This window comes from Triturus cristatus, chromosome 11, assembly GCF_964204655.1.
Source record: "Triturus cristatus chromosome 11, aTriCri1.1, whole genome shotgun sequence".
NCBI classification, from domain to species: domain Eukaryota; kingdom Metazoa; phylum Chordata; class Amphibia; order Caudata; family Salamandridae; genus Triturus; species Triturus cristatus.
Window position 1 is genome coordinate 1,110,842,467 of NC_140594.1, and position 25,407 is coordinate 1,110,867,873.

Sequence of the window (25,407 nt, forward strand, 5' to 3'; positions counted from 1 at the left end):
AAGAGTGAACGCACCAGGGTGTGAACCGTAACAAGAGGCCGGGGAGGGGGTGGGCGGCAGGTAGACGGTCAAAGGGGGCACTGGCTCTCGGAGAGGTGAGAAGGGGCGGGGAGCAGCCCGAGGACAAAAACAACACCAGAGCAAGAGGCAGACGCTCCGCCGCGTGGGGCCTGGTGCAAACTGAAGAAACGCACACTTCGCGGCACTACAAAGCAGCCGATGGGCACCTTTCACTAAAACAAACCCATCAACCACCGGCCAAACCAGGGATGCGATCAAAACAACGAAGAGCAGAGACAGACGACTGCCGCCGAATCCTGGAAGTGCAACTTATACATTTAACAAAAGGCAATTCCAACTTTATACCTGATGCAAGCACCACGCACCAGAAAACTACACATATATAAAGTACCCATCAATGCATCCCAGAGAGTGAATACAAAGATGAGCAGCAAACTAAGGCAGTGCCTGGCAGACACTAATGCCCAGACGTATTAATGTTGTGTGACGTTCTTGCGCCACGGAAGTCGACCCAGGCCGACCCAAAACCCTCGGATGGATTAGGTCAAAGAAAGCCATCTAAAAAGAAGCAAACAACTGACAGTGGCAATCAATGATCCCCGTGGTGAGCAATGGCTGCTCTGTGAGACCCTCTAGATTCGTGTAAACCCACAATAGGTCATTTGCAATCAAACAGCTTGTGCGGTCTCCTATGTTCGACCTAAAAAAACACAGGACTTCAAAGCAAGCAGCGTTGCACGCCCCCTCGCATAACCAGTACCGGCAAAGCCAGCAGCACGGCATGCTTCCCTCCCGCACACACAGTGCAGGTAAGGCCAGCAGACAGTACTGCACGCTTCCCTTGCGCACAGAGTGCAGGTAAGGCCAGCAGCACTCTACACTTCCCTCACACACACAGTGCAGGTAATGCCAGCAGCACTGCACACTTCCCTCGCACACACAGTGCAGGTAAGGCAAGCAGACAGTTCTGCACGCTTCCCTTGTGCACAGAGTGCAGGCAAGGCCAGCAGCACTGCACATTTCCAACGCACACAGTGCCGGTAAGGCCACAGACAGTACTGCACGCTTCCCTTGTGCACAGAGTGCAGGTAAGGCCAGCAGCACTCTACACTTCCCTCACACACACAGTGCAGGTAATGCCAGCAGCACTGCACGCTTCCCTTGTGCACAGAGTGCAGGTAAGGCCAGCAGCACTCTACACTTCCCTCACACACACAGTGCAGGTAATGCCAGCAGCACTGCACACTTCCAACGCACACACAGTGCAGGTAAGGCCAGCAGCACTGCACACTTCCCTCGCACACACAGTGCAGGTAAGGCAAGCAGCACTGCACACTTCCCTCACACACACAATGCATGCAAGGCCAGCAGACAGTGCTGCACACTTCCCTCGCGCACACACATTGCAGGTAAGGCCAGCAGCACTGCACACTTCCCTCGCATGCACAGTACAGGTAAGGCCAGCAGCACTGCACACTTCCCTCGCTCACACAGTGCAGGTAATGCCAGCAGCACTGCACACTTCCCTCGCACACACAGTGCAGGTAAGGCCAGCAGCACTGCACACTTCCCTCGCACACACAGTGCAGGTAATGCCAGCAGCACTGCACACTTCTCTCGCGCACACACAGTGCAGGTAAGGCCAGCACCGCTGCACACTTCCCTCGCACACACAGTGCAGGTAAGGCCAGCAGCCCTGCACACGTCCCTCGAACACACAGTGCACGTAAGGCTAGCAGTGCTGCACACTTCCCTCGCGCACACAGTGCAGGTAAGGCCAGCAGCACTGCACACTTCCCTCGCAGAATCAATCAATCACATAATTTTTAAAGCGTACTACATACCTGTGAGGGTTTCAAGGCGCTGGGGGGGGGGGGGTGCTGCTATTGATCGAAGAGCACTGCACAGTCCCCTCACACAGAACAGTTGCCCCACTGAACTGCAACCTTCCAGCTCACACCTGCATGTGCTACAAAAGCAGTGGCAAGGCACGAGAAGTTACAGGGCAAGCGTCCTTAACACACATAACAGGGACTGCAGCAGGTGCAGCAACACAACCGTAACAGGCAGCCTTATAAACAGTGACCTGAACTACCAACCACCCCACCTACTAAATACAGGTCGAGGGAGGACACTCTGGTAACAGAGACGAACCGGCATGATACCAACCAGAACTTCAACGAAAAGCGCTCCAGAGTGGGTGTCCAGCGGCCCCAGGTGGCATCAACAGACATCAGTTTCTTTGAGCTCATTTCTGCATATGAAACGGTAATAAATGGTGCACTACAAGTCCCAGAATGCATTACGCGAGGCAATGCATCCTGACCAACTTCCCTTTAACTTGCCACGGAAATATAAACCTCCTTTGGCAAATGGAGAATCAAAGATAATGAATGGATTGGCAAGAGGTGTGTTAAAGGCTGAGGTTTGTGCCAGGAGCGATACTGACCCGTGCCAGGAGGACTCGGCTGACCCGTGCCAGGCGGACTCGGCAGAGGGCGAGGCGAGGGCCTGGAGCGGAGATGTGCTGCTGAGCAGAGGGAAGGGGCGTGGCAAGAAGGGTGAGGAGGGAAGGTGGTCCAGGGGGAGGGGCAATCTCTAGATTAAATGCGGTGAGGGAAGGCCATGAGGGGGAAGTCCGAGTCCAGCAAGCTTCTGAAGGGAGTTGTGAATTTGTGCCTTCACCCTGCATTCCAGCCCGAGAGGAGAAGCAGCAGCGGGGGGCGGGCGTCCAGGGGAGCCAGGAGGTCAACACAGGGTAGGTGCCCACCGATGCCAAGCGCTAGATAATGTCCTCATGTGCCTATCGATGCCAAGCGTTAGATAATGTCCTCCTGTGCCTATCGATGCCACGCGCCGTCTCTAGATAGTACAAACTAGTGTGCCCTTGTGTCTACCGATATTCCCCCCCCCCCTCTCTTCAGTGCACCTCGTGTGCCCGGGGCCTTCTGGGCAGTGACTCAGCCTCTGCTCCCAGCGCATTCTCCAGCACCTCGTATGTTCACTGCGATTTACACAGAGCTACGCACTTAAGTGCCAAACACCGCTTGTGCACAGCAGCACTGCTCCTAGGCCTGGCACCTATTGTGCACATCGCTGCCAGTGTGCCTGGTACCCTTTATGCGTAGCAACCCACCCACCTCCGTGCCCCGCAGATATTCCCCTCGGTAAGTGTGCGCCCAGTACACTGTTTATATGTAACCCCATTGTGCGCCTGCGCACAATGGGGTGTGAGTGCCCAGTTCCTTCTTTATATAGCGCCTGCTGCCCTGTGGTCCCTGTATGTGGCACATGTGTGCCCAGACCGCTGTAAATAAGACCTTACACGATAAGCACCCGCCATATACAGTCCCTTGATGTCCAGCGCCTTCCCACATAAGGCGAAAAATACTTATTCCCTCTTGTGCCTAATAATGTCAAACTAGTGTGCCCTTGTGTCTACCGATATTCCCCCCCCCTCTCTTCAGTGCACCTCGTGTGCCCGGGGCCTTCTGGGCAGTGACTCAGCCTCTGCTCCCAGCGCATTCTCCAGCACCTCGTATGTTCACTGCGATTTACACAGAGCTACGCACTTAAGTGCCAAACACCGCTTGTGCACAGCAGCACTGCTCCTAGGCCTGGCACCTATTGTGCACATCGCTGCCAGTGTGCCTGGTACCCTTTATGCGTAGCACCCCCGCAACCCACCCACCTCCGTGCCCCGCAGATATTCCCCTCGGTAAGTGTGCGCCCAGTACACTGTTTATATGTAACCCCATTGTGCGCCTGCGCACACTGGGGTGTGAGTGCCCAGTTCCTTCTTTATATAGCGCCTGCTGCCCTGTGGTCCCTGTATGTGGCACATGTGTGCCCAGACCGCTGTAAATAAGACCTTACACGATAAGCACCCGCCATATACAGTCCCTTGATGTCCAGCGCCTTCCCACATAAGGCGAAAAATACCCTGCCCCCCCCCCCCCCCCCCCCACACACACTCATGTTGCTAGCGCCACTGCATAGCGCAGAAGCGAGTCGCCTGCACCCACTCCACATGGCACCCGCGGGTCTCCAGGTTCTCTTTACAAACTTCCGCCCCACAATGCCCACTCCCTTGTGTCCTAGACAGTGACCAGCGCTGTCTTTGCCCATGCCCAGTACACTCTTCTGCATAGCGCCGTGTCACCACAGTTCTTGGCGCTATGTTCACAGGTCACAGAGGATAGGACGGCTCTTGTTGCTGAAGTAAGACATCGCTGTGAGGCAGGATAGGGGCTCATTTCAATGTCAGTTTTTAAACGCTACGGGTCTAAGACCAAGAAGGACCCGTCCCACTTAAAGCCTGGCCCGTCCACTGAAGACCCAGCCTAAGGCCCATCCCCTAATGGCAGCGTCGGATTGGTAACGCGGGCACTCGGGCAATTCCCGAGGGGTCGGTATCCGACCTCAGCTGGGTGATTTGGGCGGTTTCTGAGTTGTTCGATGCCGCCGGTGCCCGAGTGGCCTTTCCGGGGGTAGATGGGCGTCCATTACCTCCCTTTTATCAAGGGCAGAGGTGTCTTACCCTTTCTCTCGCTGGCCGGCCCATTGATATATGCAAACTGAGTGGGGGCCTCGGGGCCTGTGCAAAAGTGGCCTCATTTGTTTTCAGGTGTGTTTCAACAGTGTAAATTAATCCGTGCACTTTTTTCAACCACCCCCCCCCCATATTTTTTTTTTTAATCAAATTTTTTGCCAAAAGGCAATATGCCAATGTTGGCCACTTTTTTATCGTGCCCGAGACGATTTTGAATCCCAACCCTGCTGAATGGCCAGGCAGCCTAGTGCTGCTTCCCTATACCCTCCTCGAGCCTCATCCCGTGAGGATGAGGCCAGTAGCTCCTGCCCCAAAGCCCCACGACCATGATGAACCAGCCTAGGGCTCCTTCACCAGGGCAAAGCGGCCCGGTGCTCCTGCCCCCGGTCCCTGCGAGCGTGATCCCGCAGTGACCCCAGGGGCTAACCTATCAAGGGGGCGGCAGGTGCAGAGGGGCTGGGGCGGAGGGGGGTATTGTTAACACCCAACCAGCGGGCGGAGGTCCTGGCCCATTTTCCTTTCTTGCATGAGAGATCAGGGCACCCTTGCCACGCCACCGATGGCCTGGCGCTCCTGCCCCCCCCCCCCCCCCACCTCGGGCCCATCACTGGCTCCTGAGCTCCACCACGCTCCTAAGGACCCGGGATGTCGCTCCACTCTCATACGAGCTCCACTTGTGCCCTACCCTCAGTCTCCGCCCCCACCACTTTCTGACAAACTAGACCAAAGGCTCTGCCTCGGCGTCCAGGCATGACATCCCCGCCCTGCCGAGGCATTCCCCGTGATAACAGCCGACCCTCGGACACAACCCTAAGAGCGCCCTTGTTCAGGGCTCACCCACAAACCCGTCCTGCAGAGCTCACTTGTTCACCATGGGTGACCCTCAAACACTTACTGCCAAGCACAATTTTGAGCTGTGGCCTTTGGTGGTCTCACCACCTGCAGTACGGGGCACACAACTGCTTTCATTTCTTCGCCACCACGTTAATGGGAGGTGTGCTGGTCAGAGCTAGGTCAGATGCACACGTTAACTATATATGAAAACATTCCATTAAAACAATTAAAAAGTGTTTATTTACAGGGAAGTTTGGTAAATAACTGAGTCTCTCTGCTACTCACCTAGATGAGTGCTAAACGTATTTCTGGCATTGTTTTATTTTGGACCAACATAGCGCCTCCTGGCCTCATTAGAGCGCCCTACAGCGCATTCCTAAAACTGGTAGTTTCTGCTTGACAGGGAGGTTTTTAAGGCGGCCTAAGTCTGGTTTGCTGAAGACATCTGGGGACCTTCAGAGAGCTGACCTAGGAATGCATTCCACCTGTTTGCTTACCATTGGCTTTGTGGATTGTAACTCGCATTGTCTGGCTTTCTATTTGCTGGCTTTATTTGTTTTAGGCTGTCTAGTCTGAGTTCCTCCCTCCTATTGCCCAAACTTTGTTTACTGTATTCTTCCAAAATTGGCTTTCTGTAAACAGGCCTTTAAATCTTGTTCTCATCTTGTCACATTTGCTGTGCATTCAGAAACGGAGGTCAAAGGTAAGCTCTCTCTTCCAAGGAGCTTGGTGTTTACTTTACTTTCTCAGACTTCAATGTGAGAGAATTTTTGTGACAATCCTGCCCGGTATCCAGGTAAGAGGAGAGGGTGTAGATTGTTTTTATTCCTCAAACACACAAAAAAGAACTGTATTGATGTTTCAGAATATATCAGAATTAGTACCAATGAAGCACATTTTGTTTGTAATTCTGAAGTGTGGTGGAAACACATTTTTGAATATATCAAGAAACATCAATACACTTGGTGATGGCATATGCTCCGTATTTCGGGACAAATGTAATGGTCATAGTGTGTTGTCTGTAATGGCAGTGAGCTACCACACCATGCCTCCTTCCACTCTATGCCTTTCCATTCTACACCCCTTCCACTTAAAGACACGCCACTTCACTCAACTCCACACCACTCCAATCTGTGCCACTCACTCCACAACACAAAACCACCACTCCACTCACTCCAATCTACCCCACCCCACTTCACTCCAATCTACCCCGTCCCATTTCACTCCAATTTACCCCTCCCCACTTTGCTACAATCTACCCCACTCCAATTTACTCATCCCAACCCTGTCCGAATCTACCCCACCCCACTTCAATCTGCCCCACTCCACTGCAATCCAATCTACCCCACTCCACTGCAATCCAATCTGCCCCACTCCACTACAATCTACCCCATCCCACTCTACTCCAATCTAACCCACTCCACTTATTCCAACCCCATAAATGCCACCCTACTCCTATCTACCCCACTCCACACCAATCTACTGCACTCCACTCAAACCACCCCATTCTGCTCCAATCTAACCCAGTCTGCCTCATTTCACTCCCCTCCAGTCTATCCCAATCCACCCCACCCCACACCAATCTAACCCAAAACAATCTGCTTCACTCTGACTCCGCTCCAATCTACCCCAGTCCAGTTTACCCCTCTCGTTCTGATTTACTCCACAGCAATCTGTCCAATTCCTCTCCACTCTAATACCCCACTTCAATCTAGCCACACCACTCCAATCCACCCATATATACCCCACTCCATTCTAATCTATACCACTCCACTACCACACTCCACCCAAATCTACCCCACTCCCCTTAATCTAACCCACTGAAATCTACCACCACACTCGACTCAACTCTACCCCACTCTGTCTCAATTTAACCCATCCCAATTCACCCGTACCTCATTTACTCCATTGCAATTTACTCAATTTCTATGTACCCCACCCACCCTCTGTAATCTACCCCACCCCATTCTACCCCACTCCAATCAACCCCAATGCAATCTACTTCACTCCCAACTAACCCACTCATCACCCCTATTCAGTCTACCCCACTCAATTCCAATCTACCCTACTAATCCACCCAAACTACCCCACTCCACGCTAACATACCCACTCAACTTCAATCAATCCACCCTACCCCACTCCAATCTACCCTACTCCACTTTACCCAAATCTTCCCCACTCTAATCTACCCTCTCAAATCTACCTCACTCCTCTCCAACCCAATCTACCACTCAACATCCCACGTAACCAATCTACCCCACTGCACTTCACTCAAATCCAACTCAAACCACCCAAATCTACCTAACTACTGTTCAATCTATCCCACTCCACCCCACTCTATCCAACATACCTTACACCAATCTAACCCATCAAACCGGCCCCAATCCAATCTACCCCACTACAATCTCCTCCACCCTAATTTAAGATACCCCACCTCATCCCAACCTACCCAACTCCACTCCAATCTACGCCACTTCAATCTAATCCACTCCAAACTATCCCACTCCTATCTATCTGACTCCAGTCCACCCCACCCCACTCTACCCTACTTCACTCCAATCTACCATACCATAATCCACCCAATCTACTCCACTCTACACAACCCTAATCTACCCAACTCCAGACCAATACACTCCTCCACTCTACTCCAATCTAATCTACCCCACTCCAATCCAATCTACCCCACTCCAATCCAATCTACCCCACTCCACCCCAATCTTCCCCAATTCAATATACCCCACCCTAATCTACCCAACTCCAGTCCAATACACTCCTCCACTCCAGTCTACTCCAATCTAATCTACCCCACTCCAATCCAATCTACCCCACTCCACCCCAGTCTACTCCACTTCACCCCAATCTACCCCAATTCAATATACCCCACTCTAATCTACCCTAACATAATACACCTAATTTATCCCACTCCAATCTATTCCACTGCACTCTAATCTGCGCCTCCCCACCCTAATCTACGCCTCCCAGTCCTATCTACCTCTACTTCGCTACAATCTACCCCATTAAAAACTCCCCTAGTCCAATTTACCTCACTCCACTCCAAACTCCGCAGCAATCAATCCAACTCCTCGCCACTCTAATCTACCCTGCTCCAATCTACTACATTTCATTTCAGATTTTTACCCAAACACCATCTAAATAGTACAGAATCACTGCTATATATTTAGCCAAACGCCTGCTAAATAATTCAGGAAAACTGCAAAATCACCAGTATTTGGCCAAATATTGGCTTGACCATCCCGAGTATCTGTTTACCTCTGGCCACACAGTACACAATCTCTGGTATGTACCCGGAAGTTGTATAAAAGGTACCCCCACCTCATAGCCCTCATCTACATAAATGGTATGCTCTGATCCACACAGCCAGCATCTTCCACTGACGTGCCTTCGTAGCACCAGGCAGCCTAAGCATAGTGTAACAGGCTTATTACTATTCTAATCACATTTACTATAATATTATTAATTGGGTCATTATAAAGGCAGCATACTCTCGAGTCTAGAGTGTCTCTTGGCGCTGATGGGCGTTGGTTCTTGGTGCTGACACAGATCCTAATTCCACAAATCGGGAGGTTTTCACCAACGGAGCAACACTGTCATCTCTTTCAATGGCTAATATTGTAACCAGCAGCTGAAGATGAACACCCTTTAATAAAGTGTCTGGCATGGCACTGCCCCCGGGTGCAGGAATATGAATAACATTTGAGCTAAAAAAAAAAACTTTTTTATTATAATCTGCAAATTGTGCCGCAAAGGAAGATTTATGTGGCAAATGTGGCAAAACATTTATGTGAACAGTGGCAAAGCATCATAATCACAATTTCTATAAAACTTTCAAATAAATAAATAAGACACTGAAATAAACCATTGTACCGACACATGCTTAGGGGTGATGGAAAATATTTTCACACTAGGGCCTCTGTATGAAATTCAGGACTTTTGAGGCAATTTGTTTCTCAAATGTCCCCAATTCATTTTAAGATATTTCTTTTTTTATAATTCACTGTTCTAAGAAATCCTCTTTCTAAGGTTTCTGCCTTTTTCCCTCCTAGACACTGCTGGTATTTTGACTCAGTGCACAGAGAAACCACTAACTGGTTTTCAGTGCATTCGTTTCCTTTATGGTGTTTAAGTTGACAAGTGTTAAGTTTCTCTGCCACAGGTGCAAAACCTGCCTGTTCTTTTCAGAAGAAGGCTGCAGATGTGCTCGTTGCCCTTTGCTTGACCTCGCAGGGGTCTGCAGTAGAGGAAAGGGAGAGGGTGAGCACCTTCCTAGGAGGCCTAGTTGATGATAAGAAAGGAGTGTATGCCAGTGAATCTTCAAAGGGACTAGCAGGGCTGGGATTTGAGAGATTTGTTTCCATCCTATCTTCCACTGAAGCCGAAGATCAGAGGACACTAAACCAGTTTATGTGAGACCAGCCTTGGCATTCAATAGAAGGAAACCAGTTCAAATGAACTAAAATAAATGCTGCCCAGTGGAGGTCACGTGAATCCCCTGAGAAAGAGGGGGCTCCTGCCTGCATCCAGGGATTAAATATCTCCACCGCCCCCAAAGGCACAAGTTACACTCTAAATGTATGACTGGGCAAGACCAGGAGTCCTCCTAGTGAATCCAAGTACATTCCATGCATTCTTTGTACCAACCCGGGCTCTGTGCCCTGGAGTGGCCTCCACCGAGGCCCTCGGTCTAGCCATATCCTCACCCCTTAGGGAAGGGGGCTAGCCCAAGGGGCATAGCGGAGGCACCCCCCACTTGGTCGCCCTCCCGGATCCAACAAACTCAGACCACACTGGTTAATCATCATGGAAGAAGTGAGGCTGCAGTTTATTTAGGCAATTTTCAACTTTCAAGCGATCCTTACACAACATTTCATTCCTTACTCACTGGGCCTGTCCCTTCCTTAACATACCCACAAGCACTATGCTGTACATTCAGTGTTCCATACCATACCCCTAAGCACTGCCCTACATTCAGTGCCCCGTACCATACCCATAAGCACTGTGTCCTACATTCAGTGCCCCATACCATACCCCTAAGCACTGCCCTACATTCAGTGCCCCGTACCATACTTATAAGCACTGCCTTACATTCAGTGCCCTGTACCATACCCATAAGCACTGCCCTACATTCAGTGCCCCGTACCATACCCATAAGCAGTGCCTTACATTCAGTGCCCCATACCATACCCATAAGCACTGCCCTACATTCATCATACCCATAAGCACTGTGCCCTACATTCAGTGCCCTGTACCATACCCATATTTCTTATTTGCCACTGTGAAGTAGTAATTTTATTTGTTAATTAATTAAAATCATTACAATCATGTGCACACACACAAAAATAAAATAAAAACACCTTTGAAAAGAACCACTACTTGTAAATTTATAATTAACAATTTTTTAAACCTAACGTTAAAACCTTTACATAAAACAGTAATTAAAAAGATTTATAATCAGTAGAGTGCATTCCAATAATTACCATTTAAAATGCAACAAAATAAAACAACATATTAGCAGCAGTTATTGTAATTTGCAATTATTTCACTATTTATCATTTCATGTTTAAAAGCATTATGCTTACAATAATACCTTTTACTAACCGCAAAAAATATTTTAGCAACATCTTTCTAAAGTAACATATATTAGCAGCAGATATTACAATTGAGATCCTTTTACTATTATCCATTTATAAACTACTATAAAGTGCATTGTGCTTACTAAGGAGCTTTATGTTAGCAGCAAATATTATTTTAACTACATCTAATTAGAGTAACATGTTTTAACGTCGGATATTTAAGCAGGAACACAGTTGATATAATATGACCTGTGAGCGACAAAAACTTCTAAAGGTAACACGTTTCATAATTTCAATAAGTAGACATTAAGAGATCATACCAACTAAAAAAAAAATAATGTTATCTCTAATAATTGTCTACAAACTCCTAAATTATATTAAGTTGCTGGTACTCTTTTGTAATTTCTTTTCCACAATAGTGAGGAACTTAATAAAGAGATGAACAAATTTAATATCATCACCACTTAAACAGGCAATAACTGCATTCCTACATGTTCTAACTCCCGATTCATTAAAAATCGGTTTAAGGATAGACTTTCGAGCATCTGTTAGCCCTGGGCATATTGTTACAATATGCATTAAGGTTTCTTCAGTTAACCCACAGAGCCTGCAGACATTAGATGACCATTTACTTTCCCATTTTGGTATCCCATCATTTGTTGGATATCTACCCAACCTTAAATGAAGAAATTTGTTCTTAATCAAAGGTCTCAAATGATATGACAAATAAAGTTGGGGGGACAACCTACCAAAAGAGTTAGCTATAGTCCAAAAATGAGTTTTTTTTTTCTTAGGTCATCCTTGTCCACTATAGTGCTAAGCAAAGCAGCCATTTGATTCATTTCTTTCTTAAATACAGTTTTACTCCTAATTTCGTCTTCTAATTTCAAGCATTTATAATTGCTTAAACAATCATTTAAATATGACTGCCAACTTCTCGAGTATTCACCTTCTGAAATTTCGAGCCAACACAACTTCGCTAAAGATCCTTCCTCTGATCGGACTAATGATAATAAAGACTTTAAAAATACAGATTGGCGTGTCAATAATTGGTTCTTCAAACCAAATTCTAATCTTATATTGGCACGACTAATATATTTAGGTATCTTAAAAACAGATTTGTATGTCCTAATTTCTATATCATCAAGCAATTTTGCGTCTTTGCCCCTAAAGATGATGGAACAATAATCTAAAGATGGAATCAATCTAGCTCTCATCACCCTCATTAAATGTTCATAATTAGGACAGACCAATTTGTCTCTCAATTTTCTAAAAGCAAAAGCGAGGGATAAACCCCTGGCTTCAAGTTTATTGAAATGCTGCCTAAATATCAGTCCGTCATCAAAAATAATACCCAAGTATTTATATGTTATAACATTTTCAATCACCAGGCCGTTAATATTCCATTCTTTTATTCTCGGTTTACCCTTTGCCATAGTCATTATTTTAGTCTTTTTTATATTAATAGTTAGTCCATTTTGTATGACATAGGAGTTAAAGGAATCAATTAACCTTTTTAGGCCTATAGCGGTTTGGCTCATTAAGATGGTATCATCAGCATATTGCAAATATTTAATTTCATTACCGTAAATCGAGGGTGAATGCGAATTAATAGTATTAAAATGGGCTGGGAGATCGGCCATAAAAAGATTAAAAAGGCAAGAAGCCAAAACACAACCTTGTTTTAGTCCAACGTTAGTAGTCAAACGACGAGTCGTATGTTTACCATCGCCAATCTTAATCTGAACCCAGGTGTCGGAATAAAGTAATGTAATCATTTTTAATAAAGTTTCTGATATTCCCCAGTTCCTTAACTTCGACCAAAGAATGTTTCGCGGGACAGAATCAAACGTAGCTTTTAAGTCAATGAAGCACACATACAGTGTTTGCTTCCTCATTTTAGCTTTTTCACCTAATAATGTTAATAAAATCAGATTTGTATGAGTTGATTCACCCTTTCTAAACCCAGTTTGAAAGTTGGGAATCAACTTCTCCTTTAAAGCCCATACCTCTAAATCATCCAACAGACAACTAGCGAAAATTTTTGCATCTACATCTGTAAGTGTAATTAATCGATAATTAGCCGGATTATCCTGGGGGCCACATTTATAGATTGGTTGTATGATACTTCCGTGCCATGATAACGGAATAAGGCCTGATTTAAGTACATCATTAAACAGGAGTATTAATAGCTCCGGCCAATTCCTTAATTTAGCTTTAAATATGGCATTCGGAATTCCATTTGGTCCTGGTGCTCCATTGGATTTATTCTTATTTATCGCTTTTTTTAACTTTATCAAGCGACCAAGGTTCGATTTCTACGCTATACTGATGATGATTAGGACTCTCCTGTCTAATTCCATTTTTTATTTTAGACCTACGGGTAGGACTATTACTAATACACTTATCATGCAATTGGCCTTGAGTATCCACTTTCGAATGAAAAAAATTCACCCAACTTATTTCATCTACATTAGCACAACTGCTTCTATTATTTCCATTTTCAAGGTTATTGATTATGCTCCAGAATAACCGCAGATCTTTTGATTTACAAGCATAATGCATCTTAGCCCATATTGATTCATAATGCACTTGCTTTGCTCTCCAAATTTCCTTCTTGTAGCTCTGTTTTAATTCTCTAATTTTAAGTTATATCTCAAAAAACGATACATTGCTTTTATTTCTGTACAGCAATCTAATTGCTTTATTGAGTCTTCTTTTTTGTTGTAATAGGTGGAACGAATACCACCCTGGTTTCTTAGGGTTCAATAATATACCCCTAGATGGCTTATCCCTAGCAAATTTAGCCAGGAGTTTGTTGCATAAATGTGTCCACAATTCAACCATGGGTTTCCCTTCACCATAAGCAGACTGCACATCTTGTATTAAACAGGTAAGAACTCCCAAAATACTTACCTCATTTTTTTCATTCCATATTAATCTTTTAAGGTTAAAAGCTATGGGAGCTGTTTTCAGGATTTTAGTTTCAGGCAGGCAATCAAAAACTAAATCAAATTTAACCACTTAACAGTTTAAACCAACTGTCTGTTTTTTTTGAGGCAACTAAATGCATGTTAAAATCACCTGTGATAATAAATGCTGAATCTAGGTGATCAAAATATAACGTTTTTACCAGTCCCCATAACTGAATAATTTGAGTGGATCTAACCTTCTTTTTACAACTTAAATAAACATTAAAAAAATAATTGATTGACCAGCTATTAATTTGATACACTGCAACCATTTTAACTGAAGGTCTATTTCAAAATGTTCCACTCTAAGACTCAAAGAAACATATATAGAGAGCCCACCACAAGGGCGACCTGAATGAGCTTCACGTGTTGCAACATTGCAATATTCAAAATAACCAATAAATGGTTCGCTACACATATTCCATGTTTCTTGGAGAATTATTATATTAAAAGACTTTAGAAAATCTATTGCATTTGGATCCTCAATTAGGGATTTTAAGCCATTAGTATTCCATGAACAGAATTTCAGAGTATTTGAAACTTCATCAAAAAGAGGTTCACATCAATCCTTCTTTCCATGATTTGGATTTGTTAATATTCCTGGAAGCCAATCATCTAAAAGCTCTGGGGATTTTTTCAGTGCCTCACATGTTCGTAAACCAGACGGGCTACTTCTAACCTTGATCCCATAAGATAAATTTAACTCCGTCGATGGGCCTGATGCCCCTTTTAATATTCTTATCTGTGATACCTCAACTAATTTTTTTCTCCTCCTTTTTCTTTTTTTTTTGAGTCAATAACTCAGGTGGATTGATTGGATTTAGCAGCGTTGGATATCGTGGACCTTGCGGTCTCCAAACTCTAATACCCCACTTTTCAAATATTGTGCCATTGGCCATTATTCTATCAACAATTTCAGTATTTCGCCAAGTTGTAATTGTTGCTTCCCTATTCATATTGACATCTTCCTGCCTAAACTCTACTGCTTCCAGATCCTCCGTTACCACATCTTTAAGGTCTATAATTGCATATAACAATTTCAAGATATTACCTCGATTTAAGATATCATGAGGACCTCTTGTTGTATAATAAGGACAAAAGGCTACTTTCCTCTTATCAATCAACAAGTTTGATGCCTCTATTTCCTCCTCATCTACAAAGGTAGTTGACAACCTGTTCTCGGTTGGAGACACCCGAACAATATCTGCTAGGCAGTTCAATTCATTATCCTTCATTAATTTTCCGTATTGCACATCCAATTGGGCCACCTGATCATTCATATTGCCACCCTGCTGATGGATAATCTTCTGGACTCCCTGTTCAACCATTACATCATTAATAAATTTCAGACATAAGGTATGCCCCTGTTCATTTTTAATACTACTTAAATGATCGGTATGGGCTAACAATTTCTGTTTATAACCTAGTGGCTCATCTATAGCGTCCACCCTTTCCTTTATAAGTTGTTTCAATCCATCTTCCCTCAAAATTTTTGAAGCCTCTAGTATAGGGCCTGGACTAAACTTACATTCATCCTGTTCAACCTTATCACTGTCACAATCCTTCAAATGATTTCTCTTAACATTTAATCCCGAATTTTCATTATTACCAAAAAATCGGAAAATATAATTTCATTTCAGTTTCGGTTTTAGTTTCTTTAGGATTTTTTGGGGGATTATCACAACTATTCTTAATGGGTGATAGTAAGTTGTACATTATCTTATTACGTGTCTTCCTTAACCTTTTTTTTGCCCTTTTTGAAAGGTTCATTGGTTTTAAAGGGACACTTGTTTCCTGAGTCTGATTGGGGCCTGACTTTTTTACACTACTATGTTTTTTGGTTAACATAGGATATTCAATAATTAAATTTCCTGTTGCCAAACAATCTTTATTTAAATCACCCTTCATATTAATAAGGGGTTCTTCTATTGCATTTATTTTGCTTTCATCTTTTACAAGTTGTTCCTTAATATTATTATCAGAGCTATTTGTACTATTTCCATTGAGTACATCCTTTTGGTGAAGAGTCAAATTATCTAATGTCAATAACCCCTGTCTAGTCGTACAACCTGAGATATTCTTTTTTTCTAATGAATCAGTTGTTTTTTCCGTACCTTGCACTCTTACACCCGACAACATTTATACTTCGTGCACCATTGAGCTTACTATAGATGGTAAATCGGCAATTTTATCAATCAATTGAGCACAGGTACATGTTATATACAGGTTCTCTTTGTCCGCTTGAACCTTTGTTATGAGGTTAGTTAATTGCAGGAGTTTTGTATCAATACCCACAACATGGGATGCTAATCTATTTAAGATATCTACTTGGACGTCCAATTTATCAGAATGGAAATTAGGCGCATTGGTGATAGAGTCCATGGTATATAAAAGACAATCCCATACGCCCCTCTCAGGGCTAACCACTCTTTCTTTTGAATCACCTGGGTTTGATTTTTCTGTCTCCTCCAGTTTCATTGGCGAAGATATATCTGCTAGATTAAAATGGCCATTTAATTTTATGCTAGGTTGATCATTTATATTAATAATATTATTAGTACTACCCACACCTGGTTCCACCAATAATTTATTAGTGGTAAAACAATTCTCCATACTTATACTTGACTGTTCCAGATTAAATAGGCTGATATTACCACTTTTGTCCAAACAGCTATTTGGACTAAAAAGTAAGTCCTCTAAAACTTCTGGGACCAATATCGGTTCAATAAGATTTTCTTCACAACCCAAATTTACAATTCCACACTCGACTTCCGTATCGAACACAATAACATCTTCGATATTTTTTTTATCATTCAATGTCTTACAAGAAGACATATCACACCTTACTTCCAATCCTTTGCTACATCCATCTGGTGATCTATTACTCTTCTCAGTGCCCTGTACCATACCCATAAGCACTGTGCCCTACATTCAGCGCCACGTACTATACCCATAAGCACTGTGCCCTACATTCAGTGCCCGTACCATACCCATAAGCACTGTGCCCTACATTCAGCGCCACGTACCATACCCATAAGCACTGTGCCTTACATTCAGTGCCCAGTACCATACCCATAAGCACTGTGCCCTACATGCAGTGCCATGTATTGCCTTACCCCATGTGGCTTGGGCAAGCCTGTCACCTGCTCGCAGCCCAGCCAGGTGACCTTTTACTTCAGGCATAACCTCATTACCTTCTACTTGCAGGCAAGCGTCTGCTGCCAGCTTGCCGGGTGACCATTCACTCCAGGGTACTATTTTACCTTTCACTTCTGGTCAAGCGTGTGCTTCCAGCCCACTGGGTGACCATTCACTTCCAGCGTAACATTTTACCTTATACTTCCGGGCAAGCATCTGCTTCCAACCCGCAGGGTGACCCGGTCACTTATGTTATGTTAACAAATTCATCCGTCCACAGGCTCTGACATTTAGCAAACTGGACACTCAGGAAGGAAGTGTAAGAGGAAGAACTGGTCATTCAGCTTGAGTGCAGCCAGAGGCAAACGGGTATGTTACAATTATTGCCCAGTAATCTCTGACTGCCCTGGGCTGCCAAGTAAAAGCCTCACAGGGACAAAGCTCCCAACATCCAGAAGAAGAGGCGTAGACGTATATTTGTACCCATGACGCATCTGAAGAGACTAAATGGTTTTGGAACCAAAGCTATGTTTCAAATGTTAACTCTCCAGGTGGCGATAACAATGGTATCAGGTAGATGTATTGATGACTATAGATCCCCAGGACGCTTACTTTCATGTCCCAATTCAAGCAGAAAGTCATCCTCTCTTGTGATTGGCAGGGGACCATTACCAGTTTGAGGTTCTATCGTTTGGCTTGACAGTAAGTGTTAACAAAGGTAATGGCTCCAGTGGTGGCGCTAATACATTTGAGAGGTCTACAAGTCCTACCTTATTCAGACAATTGTCTCTTCTTGTCTTCCTAAGGCCTTCGACTTGGAAAGGGTGGTACCTTGCCTCAAAGAATGGGTTTATTACCTGAAACCACAGACCTCCCTGTCCCAGTCCAGAGTCCCTCCCACCACCACCCTGTTGGTCTCTTCCTCAATGCAGCTATCTAAAAAAGTATTCTTGATGTGTGGAGGGGTCTTTTGTGGGAATCTTGAATATTCCTTGCTATTTTTAACTTCTTTTTTTTTTTTGCCCACATCATTCATTAAAAAGGCAAAAGAGGCTTGCTTTGTAAAGGTAGCAGCATCAGCAGCCTCCCATCTCTCACAGGAAAGGCGGAGGGAAACCACAACGGCGATACCCCCATGGCGGCTCTTATGCCCCATAAGCAATCAAGCAATCCTGTTTGAAATATTGGAGTTCTTTATGAGAGCCTTCGTTATCAACTCACTTTCAAAGTTATTGCATTGGTGTATAATCATTGGACCTTTTCATTTCCGCGACTCAAGGTGTTTACCTCACTTCCTATTTTGCCAAGTGTAATGCCAATGTTCCCATATGTCCCAAAACGTTGTTTTCTTGGTTGGGGGGGGGGGGGGGGGGCGCTGCAATCTAGGCTGTTTACTCTCCGAAGTGATGTTAGCCATTCCCACACAGTTGGAGGGCTGGGAATCACCCACCTCAAACAGATCTTCCTTCGTGCCAACAATATCAATACAAAGAGTAAGGACTTCTGTGTCTTAAATAATTTCAAATGTCACACTCCTGCCGCGTTTATGACCCCAAAAATCACCAGTGCCAGGCTTACCTTGACTTCTTGACCCATTACTTCTGTGAGCACCTTACCCACTTCTTGCCAGTAGTTCTCGATCAGGGGACACTGCCAGAACATATGGACGCCATCTGCCTTTTCCTCGCCGCACTTCGGCACTTTCTCGCCTCCCGTCCTCCTAATTTAGACAGCTACTTCGGTTTCCAGTATGCCCTGTGTACTCTAAACAGATGATTTTTCCTGAGAGAAGCAGGTTTGGTAGACAACCAAAGAGAAGTCATCGATACATGCCATAGGTTTTCCACGTCCAGCGTCGGCAGGTCGCTCCTCCAGATCTCCATTGGCAAGGTAAAAACTTCCTCCTCTCATCCACTAGCATCTAATACAACTTGAAGACTTCCTTTCCCTGTGGCAATCTCCTTTGTAGTTTATCCTCCCAAACTCGATCACCTTTCCGGTCTTTACCGAACCCCGTGCCCAGCTTGCCAATTGATAATACTTAAATTTGAACTGGTTGACCTCCGTTATGTTTCGACAAGTTATCCTCTATAATTTGTCCCCATTTATGGACCTCCCCATTCAATTGGAGGGGTTGCCAGCTTGTCTAGAAGACATACGGGTGTCCCGGGAGAGTTCCATATTGGCGCTGAGATGCTATAGGAAGGTATTCCTAGTATCTGTCTAACCTGATACCATAGTTTGCAGGCAGCCTTCAATATCTTTAGCCTAACCTGTTTGAAGTACTTGGGATGGCTACATTTAAAAAGAACATAGTCCCCCCTTCATGGGCAAATTTCTAATAGCCTTAAACAGCGGAGGAAAAACTGAGTTATCCATAAGTACAGATGTTATGTTCTTCAATTTTTCAGTATTGATAAAAATCTGGGCGTGCAATGCCCCCATGTTCCTTCTTTCTATGTAGTTTCCTCCACTCTATGCTCACCCCTTTAGCGGACCATACAAAGCTACTGAACTACCCCTGCAGTTTCTTAAAACCCTCGGACTGAAATTCTAGGGGTATTGCGTTGAAGATAAACGTAAGTTTCGGGAGTAGGAACATTTTTAGTGAAGAAGAGACGGCGACCTCCCCCAGGTCATGAGTAACCTGTTAGTTACTGTCGCTGCTCTATTAGAATTTACTTGAGTCAATTCATCTAAATCTTGCACCTCCTATTTCCGCTTTACCAACGGGCTGTTTTAATGAGTGTTCTACTCCATATTTCAGTTTTTTGCTTGTTGGGCAAATAACCTGAGACTTTCCCAAAGTTATCCAAGGTGGCCAGGATCACTGATAGCGATTATATTTTTTCTAATTCTAGTGTCCACAAGAAAGAAATCAATTATGGATAATGTCCTACGTATTTTTTTGTTAACGAAAAGTAAACCTTTGCCCTTTATTTCCCTTATCTTCCCAAATGTCGACAAGGCCTAGATCCTGCATTGTTTGTTTTACTTGGGCTCTCATCTTGGATGAATTTGCCATGCTTCTATGTCTCTAGGAACGGATCTATTGTTACATTAAGGTCCCCTTTTATATTTTTGGGAAATTGACCTCCAGAAGCTGATTGTATAGTGCTTGTAGGGGGACAGGGTCATCGTTGTTTGGCCTATAATGCGCTGCAAAAACGTGTCGGTTACAATGTATTTTCGCCTTCACTATTACCCATCTCCCTCCTGGATCCGCAATCAATTCTCCCAGAGTGGCCCTAATAGATTTAAAAAAAAGAACTGCTACCCCTTTGACACTTTCGAGAAAGGATCTAGGTGGATCCGCTGTATGTCTTCTTCCAGACCGACTACATCAATGCCAGGAATAAATTCCTTCAGTAAATTAATCACAAAACTTTTGTTCTCGCCCTCTAATCCCTCCGGGACATTCAGTACTCTGATATTATTCCATCTCACATTATTTTCGAGTACCTCAATTTTATCACGGAGATCTTTGTCCCTCATTTTCAGAGTCTAAATCTCCTTTTGATTAGTTTCGATCTCCCTTTTGAGCGCCTAGGGAGGTTTCCATCGCGCTCATCCTTTTCATTAAGGAGTTCATCTTGGATTCTAGAGCATCACATCAATCCCTGAATTTGATCTTGGTTCTTCTCTGATCTCACAAACTTTTCTCTGACTTCGCCGATCAGAATGGTAAGTATCTTCTCTACCCCTAGCTGGCTTTCTTATCCTACCCCGCTGAGAGCTCTGATTTTGTATATGAGAGTCATGTGACAATGCCTGCTCCTGCTCGACATTTGCCGCTAGTAGTTGGAATCTATTCATAGTCACAGTATCCCTTTGGCCTTAAGTGATTTCTTTCTCTCCCCTGACTCCCCCGTGTTGGCACCGTTGCTTTGTGGGCTCAAACCCGACCCTGCCTTGTGATTCTGAGGGGCATGAAGGGGTAAAGAGATATGGCACTCTTCCCCTAATAGGAGCGCAAAGAGGAGGGAATCTTGATGCATTCTACTGCTTTGCCACCCTTCCATCCAGTCTCTTGTGGGTTAATCTTTTTCTCCGGAATGTTTTCGGGGCCAATTGAGGGAGAGCTCTGAGCCAGAGCTCCTTATTATATTAGGGTTTCCCTGACTATCGCTTTGCTTTTTGGAGGCCAGGCTGATTGTAAATGAGCTAGAGCGCCTGACTCGGTCTCGCCCAGACCAGAATATGCTTATTTCTTAACACATACCTGTTTGTTTGCCCTTCGAGGTTGCTTTGTTCCAAATCTGCCCGTCCCACCCTGGCGTGGATTCCCGATTTACCTTCCTTCCTTCCTGTAGCAGTAGAGCTGGAGGAGACACATGGGTTTTTTCTACCACAGCACTTTCCCCTTGTCGAAATCAAATATGTTCAGCAAAGATTTTCCCCTTCTCTGGATCCAAAATGCACTCCTGTTGGCTGAGATGAGGGCAGCAAAGCTCAGCTTTCCCAGCCGATGTTGGCTCTGCCGGGCTTGCCTGAAATAGACCCTAGCTGAGGCTCACCCGTCTCTGTAGGGCCGCGATGCTGCCCCCGCCCACAAACCCGCTCCACACTGGCAAGTATCGACCAAAGCTAATCATGGGCTTGTCATGAGTACTGCACAGGACCAAGACCACTGCCAAAACTTGCTAATACTCGGAAAGCAGCCGGGTTGTAGATGATTGCACTGCCAGGATTAGTCACAAAGGTAACAAAATATTGCCCACCTCAGATGGTCAGCTGCCACTTGACCACAAAATTAAACAATCATTCAAAGGGTATGAGAGGCAAAATATATACAAGGTAAATCATATAGTATGCACAAAAAGCGAAAAAAGAAGTCCACGTTGCTGTACGTAGCCTTAAGATGTTTTTATTGTAGATGTGCTTGTTTTTCATAAGTGTACAACCACAGCCAACGCGTTTCGCCCAGACATGAGCTTCTTCGGGGCGATTTCAAATGCGGTAGTCTCGCCTGGGGAGTTTAGTTAGGTCTGCATCTTATTCTAATCCGCGTCGGGACATAGGGTGAAAAAGGAATGAACCTTTTTTTGAATGAAAAATGAATAGTCCAATTAGTGAGAGGCCTCAAGTCTCCGTCTTAGTTATGATGATCCGTGTTAGAGGCAATACATATTTGTGTAAAAAAACTCCGTATGCGGGCCGTATCCGATGGCGTCTCGTCCTGGCGTGAGGATGTAATAGCGGTGGCTGTGGCTGTCCACTTACGAAAACCAAGCACTGCCAAAACTTCCCTACTCCTTGAAGTAAGAATCCCTTGTTTTCCAACTGCACACTCACATAGCGTGCCTTAATTCACCAAAGAGGTAAGAGAGCTCCCGACCAGCACTACCTGCCGGCCGCCATGTTCCCTCCCAGCCTGTGTGCTTAAACTCCTTGTTATCTTGCTGTTTAATTTGAAAAAAGTGAATTAAAAAAAAGTTTAAGTATTTTTAAAACCAGACAATCTGGTCCTTTCTCTGTTGGTGTCAATTAGTTGTTCTTTATGAGTTGCTGTAATCTTTTCTAAAGTTCGAGATTTCTGTTTTCTTTGACAGGATTACCTTGAACAATGGGCCGCTCTACAGGTGCTGCCTCCAGAGGGGGAAACAGATCCTCCATGAAGGGTGCCAGGACCCCAACATTCAAACCAGGCTCCACATGGTCTAACCCAGCTTCAGGAAGGGCAAAGACAACAACAACATCCTTCTCAACGGGCATGCAGAGAGCTCAGGTTACCCACTCTAGGGGTGCCGCCAAGTCAGCTCCCTCTTACACACCTGCCGGAAGTGCCCAATCCTATCAAACAAGCAGAGCAACATCGTCCAATAAGACCCTGGTTAAGGCAGTCAAAGCAATAGAGAAGGAAACACGGGGTCAGCGAGACAACCCCAAATGGCATGAATGGCGAGAAAACCGCATCACGGCCTCTGTAGCACACAAGATTGCCAACAGCCATTTTGTGAATGACAAGAGTTCAGAGGTGCCACAGTCTTATCTCAAGGCAGTCGTGGGTCAGAGCCCTGTCATACAGACCCCAGCTACGTCCTGGGGAATTCGGAATGAAAAGAGGGCAGTCCAGGAATATGAGCACCTCAAGTCCAGGAATTCAAGAGGAGGCGTCAAAGTTGAAGATTGCGGCACCTTCATTCACCCAAAGAAGACCTGGCTGGCTGCCACTCCAGATGGTGTTGTTACGAACAGCTCTACTGGAAAGCCCATGGGCCTCCTGGAGGTCAAGTGCCCGTACAAACACAAAGACCACACAATAAGAGAAGCCTGCAAAGATGACAACTTCTGCTTGACCCCAGCTGGTGGTTCCTACACTCTCAAGAAAGACCACCCATACTACACACAGGTGCAGACACAGATGGCAACCACAGGCGTCAAGAAGACTGACTTTGTGGTGTACACCAACAAGGAGACCACCATTGCTCCTGTTACGTTTGATGCTAAGTTCTGGAAGTCGACTGAGCCCAAGCTGGAAAAATTCTACAACGATGCGGTTGTTCCGCATTTGGAGAATAATAACCACTCAGCATAGACTAAAGGAGAATATAAAATTAGAGGATGCACTGGGTTTTGTCAATGTCATCAGATGCCAATGTCAAACCAACCAAGAGACATTTCCATAACACACAAAGAATCGCTCGGCACTAATTCTACAGTAAAGTAAAAGTGTAACTTTGTGAAAGAACAGAGTGTATATCCCTGTTGAAGTTGTTTCCATTGCAGGAATTTTATTAAAGAAGATATCATTTTGCATGCAAAACCTGTAGATAAAAAAGTCTTGTTAAATTACCTTTGTAGACATGAGACCACAAGAGTAAAAATACTTCCTAATTAACTTTGTTCTTTACAGTTGTTATATATAAGACTAGATTGTTTCTTTGTTCATGTTTTTCAGAATGTTTGATATTATCAACAAGGTGGCATCATACACTACTTTAAATGTATTAAGTTCCATTAAATACCCCACCTGTATTCATATGGAATTGTTAATGTTGCTATATATATGTATAATGGCGACAGCGTACATAGTGCTAACATGGAGGTCCACCCGCCCGATTTCAATGCTCGCCCAAAAATGTAGTCATCTTTTACTGTTCCTTTTCACCAAACAAAATCTGGTGGTCAGAGACAGTAAACACATTATAATTAAGGCTCCCTGTTTTACGTTTTTACTGATTTTTACACATAAATACAGACGGAATACATTTATTTTCTTGTCTGTATTTATTTTTAAATGTGGATAAAAATGGAAATTGGGTTGCTTTTGGAGTAATTCTAAATACTGTCCGCCATGATTGCCAGGCCAATAGCTGCATGGATTGATAGGTAAGGGGTTAAAAAAGAAAGTAATTTTAGTAAAGAGGATTTAACAGCAGTAGATATGCACAAGGTTGATACTGAAATTTATCATATTTTCATATGAGTGCATTGATTTATCTTCTGCGGATGTTCCCAGTATTGAAACCTGACAGGCATTCAAGCATGAGTGCGCATTTATTGGTTTAATAAATGTGGAAATATACTAATTTCAGCTTAATTTCTCCACAAAACACAAAATAAACATGGATAAATACAGACGGAAATGTCAACAAAAAAACCCATAAAACCGGGAGCCCTAATTATAATGCTCCCCCCGCCCTAGGAGAAGACCCTCCTGGTGAGGGGAGCATTATATTTTTTCTTTACAAAAATAAAATCCCATTTTGGAAATATTTTTTTTTGTAAAGAAAAAAAATGACTGTGTGCTACAGAGCAGTGTCCTGCTGACGCAGCCCGTGGCACACAGTAATATACATTGCCAGAAACCGCTGTAATGGCGGTTTCTGGCAATGTTTTTTTAAAATAAATGATCGCCTCTTTGGCGGTAATTTAAAAATTAGGCGGGCGGCCACTCCACCGTGGTAATTTTCTCCGCCCCCATGGCTGAACGGCGTGCCGTCTGCCAACATATAAATCTCCCCCTAAGTCCTTTTTGCTATGGGATAAAAAAGATTTGGAGATTTTGCAAGCACGCTCAGGTGGCCCAGAAACACACACTGCGTTCACTGGCCTAAAAAGAGGCTTTTAGAATAATAGAACAGTGTGCAGTTATGATTACAAAGAGTATATGATTAAGTAACACAATGAGTGCAACAAGGCAGGGAGGCGATTTGCATTTGCATGACTTGATAATCCCAAAAAGAGGCATTAAGATACTGGGAACCGGCACAGAACAAGCGCCATTGGAGCACTCACAGACTGGAATAAATGAAGTCTTCCAAACATACTATGGGAACCTGAACTCCAAAACGAG

The 25,407-nt window shown here is 44.5% G+C and overlaps 1 protein-coding gene across 1 annotated transcript; it reads left to right on the plus strand.

Annotated features, from left to right (window-relative positions):
• Positions 1–2,621: 2,621 nt before the first annotated feature.
• LOC146786103 (uncharacterized) lies at positions 2,622–24,640 on the plus strand. Its single transcript, XM_085635594.1, has 2 exons — positions 2,622–2,779; positions 22,661–24,640. The coding sequence occupies exon 2, from the start codon at positions 22,675–22,677 to the stop codon at positions 23,644–23,646; it is 972 nt and encodes a 323-aa protein (XP_085491720.1). The 5' UTR covers positions 2,622–2,779; positions 22,661–22,674; the 3' UTR covers positions 23,647–24,640.
• Positions 24,641–25,407: the final 767 nt, after the last annotated feature.